We start from the raw sequence: 25,445 nt of genomic DNA on the forward strand, positions 1-25,445 counted from the left end.
AACGTAATTCTGATTATATTTAGCGATTCAAATGTGATATAGATATGATAGCATTCATGAAAGCGCTTCGAAACCTAAAGGAACGACATAGATTCAATGTTTAGCAGCCTTGAAGTTGTCAGCAGTTGTCGATTTTACTCAAATGTGGCATCTGTAGTGGTCATACCGTATCGTCTAGATGAGCTAATACAACCCCTGTAATGTTTAACGCAGGCACATAGTGGTCATACATATCCAAGAGTTGAGGGGTTGTAGCCGCCAATGAGATGTCACTGTATCCTCTAAATGATGAGGGGTCAAGGCTTTAGTAATATTCAGAATAGGAATGATGACACATGTTGAAGTTTAGAACAAAATGTAGCTAAATTGACATAAAATGACAAATTTTTAATAATATATTATGAGCACAAAAATATATATACCTAAATAATTCAAACATTAAGTCCTTTTTTGAGTTAAAAAAAGGTACAAATCGTTTTCTTACATTTCTTAAAAAAAATTGTTTAGCTATTACATAAACGCAATATTTCACAGCAAAATTCGCTACTTTCTTGTTTTTCTTGCTTCTATTTGATCGTGACGTCGAGATCAAGTATCGTTTAGTAAGAGCGCCGTTTCGCGCGTAAAGTATGATTGACAGATTTTGACTGTTACTTCTAACTTTTGTATTGCTTTAATAAAAATGGCCCCATTTAGACATTTGATCCTCAAAACAGACTGATCGACTTATACCAATAGTTATTACTTATCATGTAACCCATTGAAGCCAGGGCGGTCTCTGCGTCGGTAGATGCCAAGGTGCGACCTTTATAATGAACCTACCTTCATCCAGGTGGAGTTGTTAGGGTTTAGCCGCCCATTGAACGTCACTGTATCCTCTACATGAGGAGACAGGGCTCCAGTAATGTTCAGCACAGGCGCCTTGATTGTCTCGGCGTCGCGCGAGATGCCGAGGTCGGTGCGGCGTAAGTAAGAGTCGATGAACAGCGACAGGTTGGTCGGGTTCACGTTGCGGTTGAAGTGCATGCGGTACATCTGCGTCAGGTCGTGGTTTCGCTCCTCGGGGAACTGGAATTTACAAATATACTTTTATGGCTTTGAAGTCAAAGCTAACTATCGTGTGGTGGGACCAGGATCCATGACATGCCTGTGGCGGGTATACAGTAGTTAGCAGCGCACAAATGTATCATGGATGGGTTAGAAGGAAGACAACGCTTCGCAATAGCTGAAAAGGTCAATTCATAATACTAACGAGAATTCGCATCCAAGATCAGTTTCATTAAGCCGTCACAGTCCGAGGTCTATGAAATGGTTATAATAAGGTCGTCTACATATTTATGCAAAATGAGTCGATATCTTTAACCATGTCTGTACTAGCCGCAGGTGTCGTCTGCCTATGAGCAGTCCCTACGAAATTCTTTTATTTTAAAATATCAATAAGCTCTCTAAAGTAAAATTCACCATCTTCAATAAAACAACGGATTTCATGCAGCATGCGTTCGCACAGCCGTCCTTATCACTTTGGTTTCATAACACATACCTGACTTATTATTATTGACTTACAACTATTTTAATCTTTCAAAGATTACATAAGACATGTTTTCTTTATAGTTTAATTATGTACTTACTCAGAAATACTGCCGTGTAATAAAAGAGAAAAATAATCGGCACGGTAAAATGTAAATAAAAAATGTACCTATGCTGCCATATAATATAATTAAACTTTACGAATACAGAAGGCGGTTTGATGCAACCCTAAGCGGAAAGTAAAATGATCGTCACAAAAACCCACTTAATCACGTCACACGTGATATTCAGAATAGGTCAAATTAACAAAATTGTTAATTGAAAGTCGCCGAATAATATCGCCAGCAATATCCGGCACGGGAGGCTCCAATCCGGACAGCGGCGTCGGAAATGAACTAGGTATTTCAGATTGAACTAGGTATTCTGCTGCAGCTTTAGCTCGCCAAAGCCAGAAAATATCCGGGCCTAGCTTTTATTTCAAAATAAAACTTGATAACAACGTTTAATACAAGTAATACAGCCGCTATAATAAGGTTTATTTTAAGATTAATTAGTGAATTTTCCTTGACACCTGACGATATGTTACTGCATCTATAGTTACGTAAAATCCCCTTAGTTGAAAATTTCTCGTTGAAGAGTTTATTATTTCATATGTTTAGGCAACCGCGTCTACGTCTGAGTACTGAAATCAATCGCTATATGTCCCTAGAAGTTCCGATCTGAAGTCTCTCAAATATGGAAGGTAGAGGCAAGAAACAGAATCTCCATATACCAAAAAGTGTCCGACTAAAAACCATAAATAGGTGGCGCTACAATACCTACAATACTTGAGAAAAAAAATCTAATCATAGACAGCTCACTTCACTTCGTCAATAACGCCTAGGTTCTTAGCTACTCTAGCGCTACTCTGGAGAGATTTGGAACTATTATTTATAGCTGACAGCTGGACACTGTTGCAACAGTTCTGCCTAAGGAGATTCTGTTCCTTGCCTCTACTTTCCATACTCTCAAACGCAAACCACTAAAGAAGAGACGCTTTCCACATATGTCGATATTCGTACGTTGACCAGCCTGCTGTTTTTATCTCTATTACACGCGCATAATTATATTGCTGTCAAGCTCGCACAGTGACCTTCATGGGATAGAAACAGGCGGGCCAATGTACGAATATCTATGGAGAAAGCGTCTCTGCTTTACCTTTGGCGCTTTTAAGAAATATATTAGAGGATCCCAAGCAGAGTTGGGTATTATGCGAATAAAATAATCATGCATCATGGGATTATTCGTGAATATAATTGGGATCGTTAATCTAAATTATCAAGTAATATATCATTTATTCATTATTTTAATCGAATAAATAGCACGAATGATATGTATATCATTCGTGCTATTACACTGCATGCATTCGTGATACACATATTATTCGTGTTACAGACAGCTGCAAAAATATGTATCGAGAGAATCGTCTCATAAATATGGTACTACGCTCTTATTACACTGGAATAAGATGCTATGGAACATATTTTTGAGTAAGATGTGTACACCCATATTGTACACTTGACTCTTCATCTTTTTAATTCGACCAATATTATTCCTGGATAATTTATTCATGGACTATTTTATTCACGATAAATTCATTCGTGGAATAAATTATTAGTAAATAATTTATTCCGATTGAATTGAGACGAATAATCATTCCAAAAATGTATTCGTCATTTTAATAAATTTTGCCCATCTCTGATCCCAAGTAAGATAAAGATTAACCTTCATTAATGTGCTCACAGGATTTACGTACTAGGCGCACAGGCAATAGGGACCAGAAAAAGGTTAGCTACCTCGCTGTTGCATATTGTATATGTTTAAGGCTTTCCATTGGAGTTTAGCTCGTTTAGTAAGCACATCGGTGAAATAAAAAATAATTATTATTCTTTATATTTTTTATTACATGTAATCAAGAACATGTTCAGATACACTATAAATATATTTTATTTGATGCAATATAATTTTCATCTGGTAATCACATTAGTGAAGGTCGGTCTTACTGAAAAGGTTCAGAGAAGAACCTCGAAAAGTACTTAACGCGAAATAGTTATACCCAGGATGCATTGTGACCATAGTGTATAGAGCATGTAGCCATTCAGTTATATCCAGGGAGCGTAAATCGGTGCCAGGCCAACGTCTTCTCATACAGTGTACTTTATTAAAACCAAAAACATACACATGATAACGATAAATTTATAAGTTCGCGTTAGCACACAACATTTTATTAAAAATTCGCAAAAGCTATGGCTATTTCATAAAATGTATAAAGCTTAAAAGCTAGGCAAACAAGTTAGAGGTTATTGATAAATTAGAGGTACATATTACTAAATCCAAGAGTTCACACGCCTAGACGTTGACAGATTTGTTTCTTTTGAATCGGGGTTAGACCACGGCTACCGCATTGTTATATTAAATTAGCGGTTAAATGCAATGACTTCCAGTTGGTAATAAAGGAAATCTGTCAGGTCGAGCTCCGGACCGAGACGGGTTGCCACCGCAAATGAGCCGAACGAACGAAATTGAAGATAATAAGTTTACATTGAGTGAAGGTACTCGAATTTCTTCACATAAAATCGTATTATCTTGCCCTTGATTGGTTCAAGAAACGTTTTATGTGGATTTAACAATCTTATTATTATACAGTGTTACGTCCTGTGTATGTATATTGGGCATATAACGCGAAGAAATGAAAGTCTCGACAAGGCAGCAATTAAAAAAAAAAAAACTTCTCATCATCCATTGTAACCTTCGAACTCTATCGGTTATTCTTTAACGTATTAAACTAAAAATATAAGTAAAATATAAGTCAATAACGGACAAGTATTAATAAGCCCACTTACGCATCTTAAGTTTTAACACAGAGCATATTTTTAAACCAGTGGGCGATGACACACTTATATGCAGCTGCGTATGTAAATAGTGAGCATAGTATACCTTGCCGAAGTGGTGCCACATGAGATAGTCCAGCACGTTCTGGGTCATGCCGCGGGAGCGCAGCGAGCGCGTGTTCATCTTCTGGTAGGCCCACTCGATCCAACCCGACTGGTTGGACGTGCAGTTGATCAGAGCCAGCGCGTCCACCTGAAACATACGTGTATAATATGCACCGAATTCTCGCCAAATGGCCAAAAATTATCGACGGTAAAAAATGGCTATTTCAGTTACTATTCCAACGTTACTGATGTCAATAAAGTTGGGTGGTGTTATTGCCACCCATTATAAAAGTGGTACGTTACCGACTTAAACTTATTTGAGTAACGCTGGTTATATAGCCCGTAACCAAATTACGGGTACTCAATTTAAAAGTGCGTATGCACGATTAGATGAAAGATACGTTTGAAAGAGTATGCGACGTAATTTACCGAGTAAAATATTTGTTCTTTTCGATAACACCTCATTTTTATTAAGGTGAGTAAGCAAAGTTTTGGTACAGTTGGGAATAATCTTATTACTGAATTTAAATAAGCGACTCGGTAGTATCAAACAAAGGATGACCTACATGCCTTTCATTCATATATATTGAAAATAACTTTTCACCGTATTGGAAACGGGATTTGCTTCCGAAAGTTTTATTAAAATATAGTTCGGTCTTGAAAGTTTTCTTCTTGTTTTACCGTGTTCAGCGACATAAGATTCACGTGCATTTCGAACAGGTCGGGAGGCCCTCGTTGCATCAAAAATTGTTCGTGTAACAAGCAAGACTTACTTTGTATAAGGCATATCGGATCCAAACATTTCAGTAGTTACTATCGAACCAAAATGAATTTCGAAACAAAATGTTTAGGCGGCCTTTGGAAAAAATCCATACTGCCCAGTTTTTGTATTAAAAAACACACACACACAAAATATACATTGTAGTCATAAACACAGGCACATTTCAATCCTAATGTCCTTAGGTAAATTGCTATCGTCCATTTTGTGTATGACTATGAGGGAAAACAAGGTACCTAATATAGAACGATGTAATGTTACAGCTGATGGTTATGTTAAGAGGAAAAACATCGACACATTCACTGTCAACGACCCGCTACGTAGGTTCTCTGTTCGTAGACGCTTTCACCACATACGGTTTTTGATGTGTTATCGCCTACGTTCGTAGCGCGTACAAGTAAAAGTGTAGTTATACAGTTTTTTTTTTACCAGCGCTTAGATCTAGGTAACCGTTAGAGTTATTACTATCAAGTTGTAACACATTTTTCGAGCACTAATTTTTAACAAAGAGTAACTAATGTGTACCTTCTGCGGATAGGCCAGAGCGAAGCGCGCGAAGATGTTGGCGCCGGCGCCTACGCCGAACCCGATGAATGACTTGATACCGAAGTGGCCCAGCACGTAGTTGAGCTGATTGGCCAGCTCGTCCATAGTTGGGTAGATGTAGCTGGAACAAAAGATACACAAGTAAAGCATAATACTTAAAATAGATGTAATATAATAACAACCTCATGTTAAAATCCGTCAGCCTATATTTAGACTGTGGGCCGCGACTAATAATAGTCACATGTATTCTACAATTATTAATTTGTTCGTCAATCAATACGCAGGTTTTGTCTCGATGTTTATTTCGCCCTACTACCTACAATTATTAAATGATATTTCGTAAGTTACGAATTAAAACATAAAGATGGTTGTTGGCTAGTGCCCACCTAATAACTTATCCATTAGTATTATGAAATACTTATACCTATTACATATAAATGTAACTGACCACTTAGTACACGCTTCACTAATGGCATATACTAGGTCGTACATGAATAAAATCAACTTCAATAATCAGTGAATTAAAAAACATACGATGACATGTTACATACACATAAAATATGCATTTCATTTCCTTTATCCGATTAACGAGATTAAAATACCTTCAATGAGTATCAAAATTGCTTAGTCTGCTACGTAACAGAGTCAACTAAATACCATCTCAACAGACTGATGTTGTAAATTGTCTATTTTTTGCCTACGACACTATCATTGTACCCGATTGAATGTGACGTATGTACTTACACTGTATCTAAATACCTATGTGTACGTAGAATAAGAAACATGCAGTCCGTGCAAAAATAGAAATGCGCGTGTATTTTGATCTTGATCTTATACATGCCTTTTAAAAACACATTTTATTCAACTTTACTGACAATATAAAAATAAATAAAAGTATTTAGAACTTGGATGTACATAAGATAAGAAGGACGTATTAATACTCTCAGTAGTAATGATAATTACACTTCTCCGATAGCTACGGGATTCGGGAAATATAAATTTGGAAAGAAACATCAAATAATAAACGTCAACTTGAAGATCATTAGTTAACGCTGTTAAATTTATATTCTGTTTATTTGTGGCAGGTTCTTGCTGGGAAGTACGACCAATCGTTATACAAATTCAACATGTTTCTGTTAACAATACTCAGTTTACTTTCCAACACCGGTAGCTGGTATTTGTTCGATACATAGTTATTTACACAAGCGAGTAAGTCCGAAACGAGCCCGACAACTGAAAACGTACCCGATCGACCAAGTTACATAATACTGCGGCAAATGAACTCAAACTTTATAACCAAATTGTGCACGTAGAAACTATTGTCACGGCATGGTTATTAACATCGTTATTAAAACTGATATCAGCGGTAATAAGTGCAGCTAGGTATAACTAGGCAGAGATCATTAAGGATCAAGAATTTGTTTAATACGCCGTGAGGACACAATGTTACGGCTAATATTTTTTTATGCCTTAAAGAGGCATGGCCAGGTCAGACGGCCACCTACGTAGGTAACCTATATCGAGCGAGTGTTACATAATACTGCGGTACCAACGATTCCGCGGCTCCTTTCCTTCCGACAAGAGCTATTCAAATGCAAGGTAAATACGAGTGCGAGGCGATAGTGATAATGTACCGAGAATTTGTAAATGCAACCCCATCTTTAAAAGATTTTATATTACTGGCTGTCGTTTGTGTCTGATTTTCATTCGGTTGCAGAGTTTGACCGTACTTGAAATTGAGATATTAAGCATACAACATATTATCGTATGGATGAATTAAACTGTATCTTGAGAATATAAAGTGGACCTTCAATTCCTCCATAATATTCACTGTAATTAAGTAATTATCATGATTCTGGCTCGATTATTTTTGAATACATAAAGCTATCAACATGACAGTATCAACAGTACATTTCTCGGATGGGACTATTATCGTTATAAAGCGGAAAAGCTAAATAAGGGAGATTAACCTCTTGTCTGTTGTACCATAATGATCCTGACCGAATTTTTAGTCACCATTTTGCATTTTTTTGTGCTCTACATAGCACAACCGAGGTTTGAACCCACAATTTTTGACCACCACACATATGGAAAGTTAAGTTAAACATCTGCAGCGAATAAATATGCACGTGCGGCACGAGTACACAAATAGTGCACCCAATAGAAAAGGCATAGTAATCCAGTAGAATGGCGTGTTAGACTTTTATTAGTACGAAGTAAGCGCAATTCCGTAAAAGATAGCTACGTAATTGGAGGGTGTATAAGCAAAGTATCTAAAAGGCATAAGCGCATGGATGTTTCACGATGGATACACCCCCGTTTGATTGGCAGCGGGGCACAGACGGCGCCAGGCCGTCGCGACTGTGTCCTATTAATGCAGTTTATTCACCTACGAAAGAAACACTTCGAGTGACTGATGCGTACAAAGGAGTTTTGTATAAGGTGTAATAACACAAACAAGTGAAATAAGCTATATTGGTCCCTAAGAGGGAAATATTTGCAAATAAAGCGTTGCATAGCGTCACAGTACGACTACTACAAGACAGCTGTCATTGTCAAGTCGTGTCGTCTCGCAAGTTCGAATACAAACTTGTAAAGGTTGAAACTTGAACATTTACCTACTTCTCTAAATTAGTATTCATTATACTAAATTATACCTAAAGCCCGACCAGAAATATATGATTATTGTCAAGAGGGCGCTGTTATTCTTATGTATTGGGTGACAGTTCAGTTTAGTATGAAAAGTGTAGTTACAATCAAATTCCGCAATATGGCGCGTGGTCATATATTACTTATACTTGGGATTCAGTCATTTATACTTGGCAAGTGGTACATTATGGCACCATAAAACGTCAAATAAAAACTAAAGTACCTACAAAGAGTTCATGTATCGATGAATGGTTCAATTTCTATCGAAATACAATGAAATTTAGATACCGCACAATAGTGTCCTTATACAAATTAGTTGAAATTATCCTGCATCAAAAATGGTTCAGAACAAATACTGTTTTTACATTTAAGTAAAACAATGGCGACTAACCTTTTGACGACTGGGTTTCAAAATTTTCCAGCTTAATTTTAACTGTGACAAATTGACAATAAGTGATAACTTAATAGGGGTCTATGTCCTACGTGTAAAACACGGGTCGTCAGGGGGATCAACAAAGTTAATGATAGAATAGAAATATAAGAAGAAGTATAAGAACAAAATAAAAATAAATAACTAGTTCATATTTGGCACCCTTCGCAGTCGTTAAAGTAAAACATTTCCACATGTAGAATAATGTCAGAAAGTATGTATAATTGTGTCCCCATCGTTGGCCATCGCCCCCGCCAGCCGATTCCCGTACCGTGGCATGCGCCGCGTGCAGTGGTCATTTGTGGCTTCGCTGCCCCGTAATGCGACCATCTGGAGGAATGCGGCGGACGTGACCTATTTTGCGACCATAGCAAAATATTATAAAATATATATATTTAAGTAATCCTAACGAATACAGAAAAAAGTTTCTTCTTCCTAGCGTCGTCCAGAGCGTCCGAGCCTGGGGTTCGCTTGGCAAATAGTCCCAAGATTTGGCGTAGGCACTAGTATTTACGAAAGCGACTGCCATCTCACCTTTCAACTCATACGAGTATTTCATGATATAAAAATGAAACCGAGCTCAGTTGGTTCACCAATCTGTTATCTCTTTATTTTCTTGCAGAATCAGCCAGTAAATTGCTATTTTGATCACAAAAAAAATATTGCGCTGAAATAGATCCTTGATTATTATAGACTTGTGTACCGTAAAACGGAGTGGCGAAGTTGCCCAATTTTGAAAGTTCAACTTTTAAGACATTATATATTTTTATGAGGGATTTTTTTACAATCTTCAAAGGTATATGCAAGTTGAAAGACACGAGTAACTTGCATATACCTTATTGCAAGTAAATGACGGTTTTGCCTAGGCCTGTCACTAGGAATCTTAATAAGTTCTACACTATATTTAATTTATGTTTGAAATACCATTAATAAAAAGTTTAGGTTAGGTTAGCTCGCTCGGTCGCATGGTCGCTTTTGAAATTCAATAATACGTAATGGCTAATGATAATTGTAATGAAGGAAGTAAACAGGATAAGTAAGCTCTTGAGAAAGCAGTTAGTAGCAATTCGTCCTTACGCCGAAATCGTCGGAGCCCTTGACTAAACCTTCAACTTTAACTCGTGAATTTCGGTCAGGGCCATATTGGTTATCTAAGATTTTCAACTCTGTTGCTCATATATTAAGGATTAAGAGTGTTCGGCTACTTGCTTTACCCACTGTACGACCGTTGGCTACGGTTGAGTGACAAAGAAGGGAGGCCTTTCATACAGTTCAAGTCAACCGGCATGAGGAAAACCTTAGGTACTTATCGTAATAATTTCGGGAACATTTTAAATGGAAATAACAGTGAATATTCGAAATCGCACGTTGTACCTCCTGTGAATATATTAATTCTAGATAGGGTACCTACTTTCTTAAAGACATGTCTAATTACTATTTGTGTGTTTAGTTTTGACGCTAAACGTGAGTCTTTTAAAACCCGTAGAAGGGGTTGAATCAAAAACCAGATGTATCTAAAAAAAAAGTTATATTTAGGTACTAAAGTATTTATACTTTTTTTTTTCATTACACGCTCAACTAAATCTACGGCTAAAATTAGCAAGTATATTTGTAACCGTGTCCTTTGAATCGAACTCAAATCGTCATGTCCCGGCCTCAGCTGGTTTGTTCGTTACAAGACCGGAGTTCGCTCGTCATCGTGTATTAATTATGTATACATATACAACAAGAACTGACCGAACTGAAGACTGGGTTGGAAGGTCAGATGGCAGTTGCTTTCGTAAAAACTAGTGCCTACGCCAAGGACCCCAGGCTCCCAAAAATGCCGGGATAACGCGAGGAAGAAGATACAACAATTTAAATAACACAGCAACATTGGGATCCCATCCTATTTCACTTGGCACCACTGGCTGTGGTATTTGAGGAGACAAGCGGGGTCGATGGCGATGAATACGTAAAGCCGACAGCTTGGCGCGCCCGTATTTGTTCTGTAACTTACCGCTGTATGCCGAACAGTGTGACGACACTAGAATCAACATTGCGTATAGTATAACAACGAGTATTTATAACTTCATGCTATGTACATTGACACGTTCAACAGAAATTAACCTTTTCGTGCGCCTTGACGACGCCTGAAATTACTCGCACTTTATTGTTTTAATTCAGTTTATAATTGAAATAATTCTGATTTGTTAAAAAATATAGGTGATAAAATTAGTAAATGTAATATTCTAAAAATGTATAACATCTCGTACCGAATTAATGCATCTATATATAGTCAATAGTAGGTACCTACTCGACCAATCTGGTCAAGTCATAAAAAAAACATTCTAAACGAATTGACTTCATAGACGGAAAACTGCAAACCCTGTCCGAACAGAAAAACATATGCAACGCGCCCATTACTGCAGTTATTTACTAACAGCCAGTGAATTCATTGTACGATAGGACACTTTCAATTGGGCTCATTTATCAAATATTTATCAAGTGAATGTGAAGTGAAGTACTTAGTTACATACATTTAAATAGACTCATGAATGCCAATGCGACGGCCGAAACATATCGTCAAATCCGGCCATTCGCCATCCGGGCTGTAAAGTCACAAACGAACCAATAAATTATTATTCGATAGCATTTTAAATTGGCATATGTGTAAACCTTTCTACTGTAATATTACCGACGATGTGGTTTAAGAGGTGCGGCTAGAAATATTGAATACAAATCATCGGATATACTCGTATCTCTATAGTTTTGATCCAAGATCAAATTGTTTCAAGAACAAGGGCAACACCAAATTTCTTATGCTGAAGGACGATGAATAGGACAAATTGAGCGGACATTCACAGAGTGCGTATCTAAACGCTGCGCCATAATAGCTGTGAAATGTAACTTTTCTCAAACTTGCTATGACATGATGACATGACTTACGTCAAATTAGGTCCGGAAATACTACATATCAGGTGCGATGAGTGAAGATGATATGTAAAGGAATTTCATACTGCCTTACACACCTAGGACTGAAAAGCAACCTTCTTTTGTTTTTTAACGTCAAATTGTGACACAACGTCTTGGCATTCAACTATCAACAAATATAGGTACGGTACGGTGATCTGTTGTGCATATTCGTTGCTTAGCAACGGCGGTGGCGCATCACGCCGGTGCGCGGACTTACGCGCGTAAGGCACCGCTGGTAGAGTAGTTCGCCACAAAACAAATTGTCTACAATTTTTTGTTTTAATTGCAAGTTTGAGAAAAGCACTATACAAATCTCGGCGAGAAACGGGGTTGCCCTCCGCGTATCTCTATCCGGCATCGCTACGCTCAGCCGTATATATCTACTTGGCCTGCAACCCTACGTTTCCCGGCCTCTATAGTAATGTACTATTTTTTTTAATTATGATAATCAAATCTGTACCATGTTTGTACCTACATTTATATGTAACAGTTCAGTTACTTAGCGAGACCGAGACGACGTAACCGTAGAAAAAATAAGACCATGACGTTTGAAATATTCTTCAAATATTGTATGTTTTTTTTCTTCTCTAACTGCGTGAAAACGGTGTTGAAGTTTTTTACGACAACTAAGTCCGGGCGGTTATTTAATGATTCTAAAATGTTTTCATTTTAAAATTACTGCTATTTTGTACCAATGTAAATCTTAGTGGCTTTTGCCACAAGATTGAAATTTTTCTTTGCGTTTTTTTATAATTTGTGTTATTTTTTATGAAAATCACGTCTATCAATCCTATTCTTTTTCTTGTTCTTTAACGACCTCCTAGCCTACTTAGTCGGTCATTACCCACATTTGCCCACATGCTAGGAAGCAGGAGGTCTCGAGTTCGAATCCATCTTCTATGTATACTCGTATCCTCGTATTGTCGTCTAGTTTCGATTTCTCTACACAAGCCATATTAAGCTTAGGTCGATTTGTGTAAGATTGATCCAAAATATTCATCATACTCGTATTTATATTCTAAACGCTGGCAGAAACATATACGCCTGCGATGAAATGTTAAATTTTTGGTGTTACAACAAAGTGAATATGTTATTTACACATATATACGCACTGGCCGTACGAGTACCTACTTAGCAGAGTATTAACATCAAAAATTATAGAAGTGTGTATGATAATCCTGGTAGAAAGGTAGTGTAGTGTAAATGGCTCATATTGGATCGTAAATCCCATCCGTCAACATTTATTATCTCGTCCATTAGCGACCCCAATCAAAGCTGCGGGACTGTCGAATCGTTTCCGCGAATCCGGGCTAATTGGGATGAATACCACGTTTTCGTTAAATTATGATTAGTCAATAATTGTGGTGAATTCGCTAATGCATGTATTAATTTCCTGAATGTTCTAAAGTTTACTTTGTTATTTCCGAATTCATACGAATTCATTAAAATATAAAAAAAATATATGACAGATAACAACTAGTTATTGTAGCGGCGTCAGTCATAAACGCGCTATAAGAGTTAATTAGCTGTTAGTTTAACTTATGTCAAGAATGTGATACTCGTACATAACTATACAAGAAAAGGATAAAATATACTATTAACTAATTGGGGCTTGTAAACTAAGCTAGGCCCAGAGATAGGATAAATCAAGCAAATATCTTTTATTCACACTTATTTTTTATAAATCTACATGTATTTCAACAACAGTTTTAAATTTATTTACTCATCGAATTTAAATTGATACTCGCGCAACATGTTAGCCTAGGTCTCCATTTTCAAGCACTAATTTATTTATGTTAACTTTAGCGAAACATTGAAATCATGTATTTATTTACTTTAGCGAAACATCAATAATGTAGTTACCGATTAATAGTAAATATACTCCATACTAATTACTATGCATACAGTGTGGTACGAAGCATAGCATGTTTTGGCAACTAATGCATAATGTTGATCCAAGCTAACCGTATCCGGAACGTGACTTTATTTTCATGTTTACTAATAAATGTAGTTGAGCGAAATGGTTACATAACTTTAAGCATCGAAGTTTTATAATTGCAGTCCTAACAACAGTGGAACAAACAAATGAAAACTTTAATCAATTTTGGTATGATGGCTAGACAAAATTGCACAAACACTGACACAAAAAATTATACAACATAGGTAGTCGTAGCGAAAGTAAGTACTAAAAATGGCAGTACGCTTAATCCAGAACGATCCCTCATTTTATTGAGCCCCTTGAGATTGAGATTTTATTTTTTCGTCAAAATGCATACGTACATTTAAAATAAGGCAGCCAATAATAAATTCTCTGCCTACCTTAAGTTATTTAATAAATAGTCGTCTAAAGTATATTAAATGCGTGAATAACGCATTTACCAGCAGTGCTTTTATCGTTAGTGACATATTAATTGCTAGTGAGCCTTGAATCGAGACCTTGTGACTGGCAAAAACGTAACAAATATGCCGTGTAAAATGAAATATGTCTTTCATGATAAATGTTCATAAAATGACTAGAAAATTGAAAAATATTACAAACTATGTGCCCATGGTTCAGACCTTGTCGGTTGCTAAGGATAATTTTCATAAGAAACTATTGTATATAACTAACTAAAGTAGGCAACATTACCTTACAAAGACAAGGCAAAGTTGCTAGTTTTCTACCGAATTGTGGCACGTCTCTCGAAAGGTGAAGGCAAACAGCAACTATTCAGGTGGCGAAGTTTCACATGCCGTGTATGGGAAAGTTAGTGAGATTACAGGCATTCTCAAACCACTGATAATTCTTGATTATAGCAGGAATTAGGGACACTTTCATATTAGGTTATATATAGGGTCGCGACTGACCACGCATATTTTAAACTGAAAGATCGTACTTTCTATTTTTGATCTACTTAAAAACTTTATAAAAACATATGTAAAATAGTTTCTGTGATATTTTTGTAGGTTCAATCGTACAAGTACGATCCGCAAATTATTGAAAATGTACAGTGCTCTAGCATGACAAGTGATTACAAGAAGTTTTATATTACTTAAGTATCACTTATATACGAGATGTACTTACACTCGCGTGTCGTGATTTTTCATGAGATTATTTTATCTTAGTCTCTACATCTTGACTTTAAAACAAACAATCGAATCATAATTATCATAATTATTTAAGTTTTAAAATTGCCTCCGTCGTTTCGAGGATGTTATCGTCCCCATGGTCTCGAAGAAACATTGATCGTTTAAAACTGTTTATTCGATGAACATTATACAATATAGTGTTAAAAGTATCTAAAAAAAAAATGGAGATCAATATCGGCCGACTGTGACGTTAGTTACGTGCAGTGCTGTAAGTCACAAGGTGATAAAATTGTCAGCCATTGGCTTAACCGATATTGATCTACCTCATATTAGTAGTCGGGGCGAATTCTAGGCTAGTTCAAAAGAACTGGTTGGTAAAATAATTTCTTTAATTCTATCCAGTTTTAAATTGATCCTTAAAATAATTCACACAGAGCAGACTCTCCTTAGAAACTTAATTTGCAGTTAAAAACCTAATGCTGACCTGGACTAATTAAGCCCAAAGACATTTGCGGGGTACCTCACGCCTTTACGCCTTAGGTAAGTATAACTCATACTGAAAGTCACTAAGTTATTCAATCATATATTAGAAGTAAGTAATTTTGATTATGTTGTCGCAGCAAATTCTGACAGTTACGTATCCAAATGAGCCTATTAAAATAATCCTACATGCACACGTATTGGTCAGAAAAAATGAATCTAAATATATACCTCACAAAAACCATACAAAATCACTGGAGGCCCAAATTTTCATACAAAAAGTATCTAAGGAAAAATGGTAAGTTTCAGGATGATCCTATCGTAAAACAAATGTACACATTATCAAAAAGAGTTAAGAATCCGCAGCAAGCTCGGCAGAATTTCACCTTTCCATACAAACGGAGTTTCGTTCTCATTTTAAAACTACGTGTTGGATTGTAATGAAACTTTACACATAAAATCACATGGTGTATGGTACGAGTATGTCTAATACATTAGTTTATATAGCCTGTAATTAGTTTTTATAGCTCCAGCTTATAAAACAAACGAAATAGAGCAAAAACAAGTTTTGTATGGAAACACTTTAATTCACGGTATTTTTTTAACTATAGTATCTGAAGCTGCATAAACTAATTATTATAAACATACCTTATCCTATTGTAAGTATAAAAGTTTCAGAGCAATCTAGCAAGTCGTTTTAAACTGAGAGCGTAACTAAGTTTGTATGTAGAACCGAGCTTGCTGCGGACTCTTAAGAAAAGGAACAGGTTATAAAAAAAGCTACATAATCTAAATGATCTAATATAGTTCTTGGGATTATAGGAACTTTCAGAATGACCTAAGTATATGTTCTCAAGATCTGTACGAGGTAGCAGAGCGGTACTAGCGCCGTTACATTTTGGGCTGTGTACCCAAAGAGTTATTGATTGTAATAGAGAGGTAAAGTCTGAGAATAAAACGTGCCCTCTAGTTTGACAGCCGAAAGAGATAGTGTTGCACATTGCTATTTATGTTTTGTGGCCACAGACTGTCAAACGTCAACTTTTGACATCCAAAATTACCGCATAACGGAGGCATAACACCAACATAAAACCCCCTATTAGCGAAAGCGCTTTTATCCGAAGCTGCATATTTGATGGACTATGGCATGCCACGTCTAATCTTGCTAAAATACGCTCATACAGCGATGTGCCTGGCATCCCTTTTAACGGAGATGCTTCCGCCACTGCACTTTATACGCTGAGGAATTGACTAAATAAGTGCCTAGAAAATTCATTGACACTGCTAGTTATGGCCGCTGTCATACGATTTTCTTTTCGCGTCAAAATGGGACCATGGGGACCGTGCACGACGAAAGCGTTATCTAGCGGTTGCAACTATAGTACTAACTATATTTTATTACAACTGTCAAGCGAAACGTATATAAAAATTAGAATGATTTCAATTAAATCTCATGATATTATACTATCTTAGGGCTGGACGATGCTAGTATTGGCAATTACAATAACGTTGTTGTTTTCAGTTAAAAATGAAAGTTTGCTTGTTAATTCTTCAAAAGGTTAGGTGTCTTACTTTGATCGCAACAACATATTTTAATCAACACCGTTAATAATGCAATTATTATATTACAAACAATCAATGTTTACTGCATAACCTATGACATGAGACAGGTCATGCCAGAGGTTCGAGATTTTTCTGTATGTGCCTCTTTATCGCTCGCATGCAAGAGCAATAGAGAAGCAGATGACGTCATTTAGATTTTCGTTTTTCGCGGAAGGCCCGTTTTAGGGTTCCGTACCCAAAGGGCACAAAACGGGATCCTATTACTAAGACTCCGTCTGTCTGTCGGTCACCAGGCTGTATATCATGATCCGTGATAGCTAGACAGTTGAAATTTTCACAGATGATGTATTTCTGTTGCCGCTGTAACAACAAAAACAAAAATAGAATAAAATTAATATTTAAGTGGGGCTCCCATAATTACAACAAAATAAGAATAATAATAATTCAGCCTATATACGTCCCACTGCTGGGCACAGGCCTCCAACAACAAACCAAAAAAATCCAATTTACAATAATCAAGATTTTTTTGCCAGGCTTGCGTACTAGTACGGAATCTTTCGTGTGCGAGTCCGACTCGCACTTGGCCGGTTTTTTAGCCATGGCGAACCACTGTGATCGTTTACGCTTCCCCCACCATCCGCTTTGCACGCAGCACCGCATACTCATGTATTATATTAATAACAAACATTTCTCAATAATCTCAATCGTAGTAAAGTACGACGTGATGCGTCGCGGAGCCGTTGACGTCACGTCCCCTTCGTCTAGTTCTAATTGGAGACTGACCTAGTTCTACCGAGCAATGGTGAAGTCACACGAGTCTATGGATTCGTCTGGATGACTTCTGTTTGTTTATTTTTCGGATTTGTACGTTTAAGTTCGAATGCGGGCAGATACGATCTCGCAGTTATGTCGTTGCAACATAATAAAAAGTGTCACTATTTTTATGGTTCCGTTGTTACCTAGGAACCCTTATATCCTGTCAGCCTGACCGGCAGCCCAACCGCGGCTTAGCTCAGTGGTGATCACACTAAAATGGCAGGTAGCTTTCAAATATTTTCCAAATCCAAATCTGACTATGTAAATAACACTACAAAGCTAAAATATCCATCATATTGTTCTCAAGGGGATCTTACTGTGCATATCTAAGGATTCGTAATACTGACTTATAATACATACTTATGACTGATGATGACATATAGTAACGGTGCAATAATTCGAATATATTGTTTTTACTTGTATTGTAATGGTATTGTGAGTTTGAACCGTAGTATAAATGTAAAAATGAAACATTGTTTCCTCGCACGTTGTTATGTGTATCGCATTACCCTCATAAGTTATAAATCAAATGAGTGAAAAGTGTATCTATCTGTTTCATACACGTGAAAAATCGTAAGAATACAGATTGATGATATAACAAGATTTGAACGACGGAGTTTCGTTTTCATTTTAAAACTATGTGTTGGATTGTAATGAAACTTTGCACATAAAATTACATGAGATATATCTATGCCTGTAATTAGTTTATATAAATCCAGTAGGGCTAAGATGGTCGGCTCTATATCATTTGTCACCATACCTATCACGTTCTAACAAGTATGTAAGCGCGAAAGTGACGGGCATAGTGACAAGTGATAAAAATGGAACCGTGATGCCACCGCAGTTTAATCAAACAAACAAAATAGAGCAAAAACAAGTTTTCTATAAAAAAACCTAAATTCGGTAACTATGGAATGTTGCTTAATAAAGCTACATACACTTATTACAGGCATGGATATACCTTATCCTGTAAGTACAAAGTTTCAGAGCAATCTAGCTAGTATTTTTAAAATGAGAGTACGTTTGTATGGAGAATCGAGCGTGTGTTTTTTTGCCTTACTTATGCAACAAAACGCTGTACTTGTTAACTTGATCGTGCTATAGGTAATATAAATACAGGATATGAATGTACCTCCACACGTTTTATTATCCTAATTCATTGTGATTTGTGACGTGAAATAGTACATTACTATAGAGGCCGGGAAACGTAAGGTTGCAGGCCAAGTAAATATAGAGGGCTGAGCGTAGCGAGGCCGGATAGAGATACGCGGCCGGCAACCCCGTTTCTCGCCGAGATATGTATAGTGCTTTTCTCAAACTTGCAATTAAAACATAAAATGTAGTTAATTTTTTTTGTGGCGACCTACTCGGCTCGCCACTCTACCAGCGGTGCCCTGCGCGCGTACGTCCGCGCGCCTGCGCGATGCGCCGTCGCCGTTGCTTAGCAACGAATATGCACAACAACGGTGATTTGTTGTGCATATTCGTTGCTAAGCAAGGTTGAATGCCAAGATGTTGTTTCACAATTTGACATTAAAAAACAAAAGAAGGTTGCTTTACAGTCCTAGGTGTGTAAGGCAGTATGAAATTCCTTTACATATCAACTTCACTCATCGCACCTGATATGTAGTATTTCCGGACCTAATTTGACGTAAGTCATGTCATCATTTCATAGCAAGTTTGAGAAAACGTTATTTTATGTCGTGAGATGTAAATTAAACATCTGGCTATCGGAATCAGTCTGTAAATTAAGTAATTAATTTAATAATCTCACTAAAAATACATTGAGAATTTAATTCTATAATTAATGAGTTCTAATCCAGGTTTCATATAATCAATACTCGAAAATTTACTTACCAAAAAAAAAGTATATTGAAAAGAACATATACAAAAAATATCTTTTCTCTAAATAAAGTATAACTAAGGACCTTCATTTCAAGGCGTTCAAGCAATTTAAGCTCCTTACGTCAACTGCAATTTGCAACCAAACGAAATTGCTAAGGAAAATGCTTTTTCTACAAAACTAATTACTTGATAACAATTCTTTACTTAATTTAATTCTCAATATTTATTTTTACAAAAGTTACTTCTACTAAAAAAAAACTGTAATACTGCACACTTATTATCCAAACATCAGTTTTGTAGTGTTAAAAAATGAGTATTTTTACACTTGGGGCACGCTAATAGGTGCTCTTCAAAAATAATTTTATTTTAATTCGTTAATCTTCTTGGCATCGTTTCCTTGAAATCAAACAATATGAAAGTAGACAAAGATTGTCTTTTTTGCTATTTTACATATCAATAAATCTTCTTTTATAAGTGTCCTATTTTTTCATCCGAAGCAGGAAATGCTTTTGCTTCAAAATCTGTCATTAGCTTTCAACTAAACGGTCCTTCCTTTAGCAAAATTACAGATAATTTTCCCCGCGGGACCCCTCCGGGGGCCAGTCGTGCAGGCATATTAAAAAAGAGTAACGGAGGTAAGGTGGCATAATTCAAATGGTATTACAGCCGGAGCGTCGTAAAAAAATCAATACACTCCGTCGGCAACTTTTACTGAATCAAGGGATTCGGCAACTTTCTTGTCCTATTTGGGGGCGTTTAGGGACCCTGCTCTGCTCTTGGTCGTTGCAACAAATAATATCCGTACCTCTGGTATATGTTTCCATGTAGGTAAAAGTAGTATCAGAAAAGTACTTTAGAGGCGATGAATTCTACAACTCCTAGTAGTCCATACTATCCCTACTATGTTACTATCCGGGGGCACGGCAGTACCCCCCAAGTCGAGCGAAAAAGCGGCACGGCCGTACCATCCTTTTCTCGAAGCAGTTCATGCAATTTTCAACCCCCCTATAACTTCGTTGTGGTTAAAACTAGAAGCCTGAATTTTCAGTAACTATACCAACCAGTAAGTATAAATAAAATAAACAGAGCCCCTAGTGTAAATTTATTCGATTTCGTAACGTAACGTACGAGTTTGCGTTTAGTCTCATTTTGTATGGGATTTAGAAACAGCGCGCCAAGCGGAACGTTTGGGAAACTCAAAATCCCATACAAAATGAGACTTAACGCAAACGCGTACGTCACGTTACGCCATCGAATAAATTTACACTAGGGGTACAGAATAACTTGGCCATCGCATGAAAACACAATGTATCTCACAAGTAATACATATTATATTAAATTAGATTGTTGAGTGCGATTACCAAGTCAATCTATTTATTTAAAACATAAAAGATTTTTAATATTGATATGGTCACTATAAGATGTTGTTAGGTTAGCTAATTCCGTAATAACTGAAGACAGAAGGTCCCTTAAGTACGGACTGAATAAATTAACCGACTTGGTATAAACATGGATCTCACAACTTTTTACGGTACAATAACTGAGTTGCGAGACTTGTTTTTTTTACAAGTTATGTTTTTGATGGCATTAGTATATAAATGTTATAACTCCGTTATAACTCCTGTCTGTTGTTACTTCTTCACGCTTAAATGGCAGAACCGATAACATTTGGTATTTTGGTTTTTTGTTTGGTTGGTATGGAGATAGTTTGAGACCCGAGGAAGGACATAGGATAGTTTTTATCAATCATCATCATTTGTACACGCCGACGAAGTTGCGTGCAGAAACTAGTTGACCGAAGAGTTAGCGAAAGTCTCCGTTTTCGTATGTGTCTACAGGTCGCAATTTTTAACCGATTCTCCTGATATTTTGTTCAGATTCTATGATTAAATATATTTTTGTCGATCCTTTTTTTTGGATTTTTTCATAATGCAGAAATTGGCATAAAAGACTTAAGCGCCAATAGCTTCAATGGCGCTTAAGGCCATTGTAAGTTCACTGTGATAACGACTCAACGAAAAATTTTTCACTTCCTAAGCTTAACTAAGGTCACACAGTATTATAAATGCAAAAGTAACTCGGTCTGTCCGTCTGTTTGTTATATCTTCAATATTAAACCGCTAGTTCTAGGGAATTCGTGGAAGGACATAGGCAGGATATTATTTATCACGATATACACTACTGACTGGCTAGACTATGTTGGATAATGGATATCTATTGGGAAGTATAAAAATAAAACAGAAATCAAAGCTAGATGTCAAAAAAGAAATAAAAAGCGTCAATTTCGAAATTCTTTTGAACATGCAGCAGTGGCAGTAGAAAAAGTAGTAAAAAACAAAGTTCCAATTCCAAGCAATCAAAAGCATCTGGACCACCGCAGATTATAAAATGTCGAAAAAGGGATGCAAAAGAGGTCCAGCTCGCTTCGAGAAAAATATTTATGTGCAAAGCGAAAACTAATTATAACGTATTTCAGACCGTGAATATTAAGAGCGGCACAGCACCAAGAAACGACTAGGTGAATGCGCCATGGTAAAATTGTAAGCGTAGGTTATAGCTACAGAAATACAGTTTACATAGACTTTGGAATCGTGATTAAAAAATAGCCTATTTAATTTAATAAAATGTTTGCGGAAGAGTGTTTGAATTAACTACTTACTACGTAAGTAGCCCTACCCACCCTTGTTTATCCTAGCAAATAATTAAAGCATAAAACATTACTTTGCAAATCCGCGAAAACAAAACGTGCTAGTCAATAAGTGTTAACCCGTTATATTTACTTGCGTATTTTTACATGCAATGAATGTACCCACCCTCTCACCACCAAAAGTACAAAGCTCGACACGTGTTTAGCCTCTCTACGAGGCATCCTCAAGTGATGCTGGAAATGTTCGCGGATCCGCAAAATTACGCCTATTACTTATATTCTATTCATTATTTCATAGAAAATAAATTTAATAATTATTTCTTAACCAAGTTTTATTTGTAGCTCTGCAATAAAATACAATAACATGGCAAATATATAAATCAACATAGGTTTGGCCTGAAACTTTTTCACCGAGGAATTTGCTTTGCAAAAACGTATACTATGTGGCGTGAGCTTAACAAGCTGCTGGTTGTTGACAAGCGCTTATCTTATGTTTTCACGCCGTTCCTCTGTAAACATATTCACTGCCAGCGACCCGCTAGGCGGGTTCTCTTTTCGTAATCACTTTTCGCTAAACTAATTATCTGCAATGTTCCTGTGTAATCGGCTACGCTCGTAGAGCGTAATACATATGTCGCGCTGGCACTGAATTGGCAAAAAAATACATTATAATTTTAAGACGAAAGTAGACGACCTGCCCGGAACCTCCTTTCCATACAAACGCCCCCATTTTTTTCTATGGATTAGCAGTATTGAAAATATTTTGACACAGGTATGCTTCGTTTGATTTTTTTGTTTTTATCTTTAATATAAGAATTTGTTTTTCGCTCCCACCTCTTATTATAATACAAAAATCGAAAACAAAATCAAACGAAGTGCTAAGGAGTAAATATCTAAAATATAGCTGATTTCGAGCCAAATGTATTTAACTGAGTATTTAACCGATAGGACTATCCAAAAACGAAGCGAAATCGTTCCAAATTTCGAATGTTCCATAATTCAATATTTAATTATTAAAAAACAGAAAGCAAGGGAAGCTTGTCCCATGCCTGTAATAACGGGTAAGTGATAACATAACTGCAGTAATAGTAGGCCAATAGGGTTATTTTGTTGTTTCTAATTTGCATTTAGCGTGTCTCACGGTGAGCGAGGGGCGGGGTGGAACGAGCTGGTAAAGTCAATATGTTAAACAGAAGCTTCTCTTCAAATCAGAGACCGACTATCAGAATTCTTTATTATTTCCATATCCTATTACGACTGATTAGATCCATAGTTTTTATAGTTTTAGGTACATATTCTGCTTGACAAGTTCAAAATGGTGAAAAATAGAGACTGCTCCTAGAAATACGATACCTCAATAATTAGTAACCTTTATTATAATATTTTTTAGAAACTTGGTCAAAGTTAACAAAATTAATCAAGAGTTAAAATGGGCGTGGGCGCTAGAAAGGCTCCACGAAGCAAAATATTTGAACTTATAAAGAAGTCCGAGAAAAAAAATACTTTAATATAAAAAGCAAAATTCTAACAGTAGTATCTTATTTGCCATGTTTGAAATACACCACCATATTTTATTCAAACATTTAAATGAATATTGTAAATATACAGGTATCTATCTACCTTTAAAAAAATATTAAATGTCATGTCCCTTTTTTACTCCGCACTAGCATCCCGAAAATGACGCATTTTTTAGCGTTAGATTAAAACTATATTTAAGTAATTAAGTTCGTAAGATAGGATATTTTACTGGACATTTCATCTTTGGAAATCTCATGGTTTAATTTCTTAAATGTTAAAAGTTTATGAGATATTGGCCAAAAACATGCATTAAGAACTTTGGACGTGTTTAATGTATGCAAGTATGTTGTGAAAAGTAATTGAATGAATACCAGTAACTCACCCCATTTCACACGTGAAATATGTTTCGCATTGAAATAATCTGTGCGCGTTCAGTACGTATATAAAACTAAATAAATAACCGTAGAAAGTAAGATATTTCCTACTTTACGCAAACCCGGCAAACCCTTTAAGGATGACAGAGCTCACTTGGCAAAGAGATGAATGGTCTCATTTGTAACCCAGTCACTTACGATATATCAATAGACTGGAGGCTGGAGTCCGAATTAAGCGTTTAGCAATTCGAGATATTTCTTTTTTGCTGTCACATTATACTTTGTAAGAGTAAAATCGTTGTTTATAATGTATTTTGGCTACCTGTTTCATAACTCTTTGAGCAACAAAAAATAGACTTTCTGCCCGGACTCATTTGGTGCGCTTGAAATATTGAAATGTCAATTGGCCTACCGCGGTCTGACTTGCCATTCCCTTTTACTTCAATAAAGAATCGAACATCGTAAGCTCAGCACTGGCATTTTTCAGCTATCGCACTGTTATCGGTTTCCAGAAGGCTGGATAAATTAACCTGTTTCAGTTACAATAAGGTTGTTTGTAGCTTTGTTGCCTGTTTGAATTGCTGTTAAAACGAGGTCGTATAAATACTAAACTACTGTCTGGGGACAAACAATGTACCAACCAGTATAGGTAGGTATACCACCGATATTAATATTAGTGTAAATGTGGGTAATTATCAGTACCTACACATAAAGAGTAAAGTACGAGTAATTTTTCGTTAGCGTGTGTCTTAATAAATAAATACCACGCGTAGTGTAGTTATTTTACCTCCATAATTTTCCTGAAAACTACACAATACAGTTATATTGAGTATCACGAGATTCGCGAGTGCTAAAAATACCGAGAGAAACTTGGATACACACACAAAATTATAGACATATGAAAACACTACAATAAAAGTAATAAAAAACTGCAATAGTGGATCATAATGAACGCATCGGAACGCAGTAAGTCGTCGCTACCGGAGATGCCGGCGGTATTGTGCTCGACCCGGCCATTCATTGCAGTTCTATTGGAAATCCTTTATGCATATTCTAGCCACATACCTATAATGAAAAGCATTATTTTAGTAAGAAATTAATATGTAAGTTAAGTTTATTTAACGTCTATTTAATAATTGATTTCCCAGGATTTGCGACTAAGTATTTTCATACACAAATGAATTAATTTAGATTTATTAATTTTTCGACATGGAAATATGTCTAAACACTTTTTAAATTTTCATTTATGAAACTGTAGTACGTTAATCCGAGG

The 25,445-nt window shown here is 36.4% G+C and overlaps 1 protein-coding gene across 4 annotated transcripts in view; it reads right to left on the minus strand.

The window, feature by feature from the left end:
* Positions 1-25,445, minus strand: part of LOC133525918 (protein NDRG3) — a 128,318-nt gene that overhangs the window by 10,022 nt on the left and 92,851 nt on the right. For all 4 annotated transcript variants that reach the window (XM_061862516.1, XM_061862382.1, XM_061862593.1 and 1 more), the window contains 3 exons: positions 5,806-5,947; positions 4,504-4,650; positions 823-1,068 (listed from right to left, as the gene is read on the minus strand). In XM_061862516.1, coding sequence (XP_061718500.1) covers positions 823-1,068; positions 4,504-4,650; positions 5,806-5,947 — 535 coding nt within the window. The remainder of the gene's footprint in view (positions 1-822; positions 1,069-4,503; positions 4,651-5,805; positions 5,948-25,445) is intronic.

The sequence above is a fragment of the Cydia pomonella genome, chromosome 1 (assembly GCF_033807575.1).
Source record: "Cydia pomonella isolate Wapato2018A chromosome 1, ilCydPomo1, whole genome shotgun sequence".
NCBI classification, from domain to species: Eukaryota; Metazoa; Arthropoda; class Insecta; order Lepidoptera; family Tortricidae; genus Cydia; species Cydia pomonella.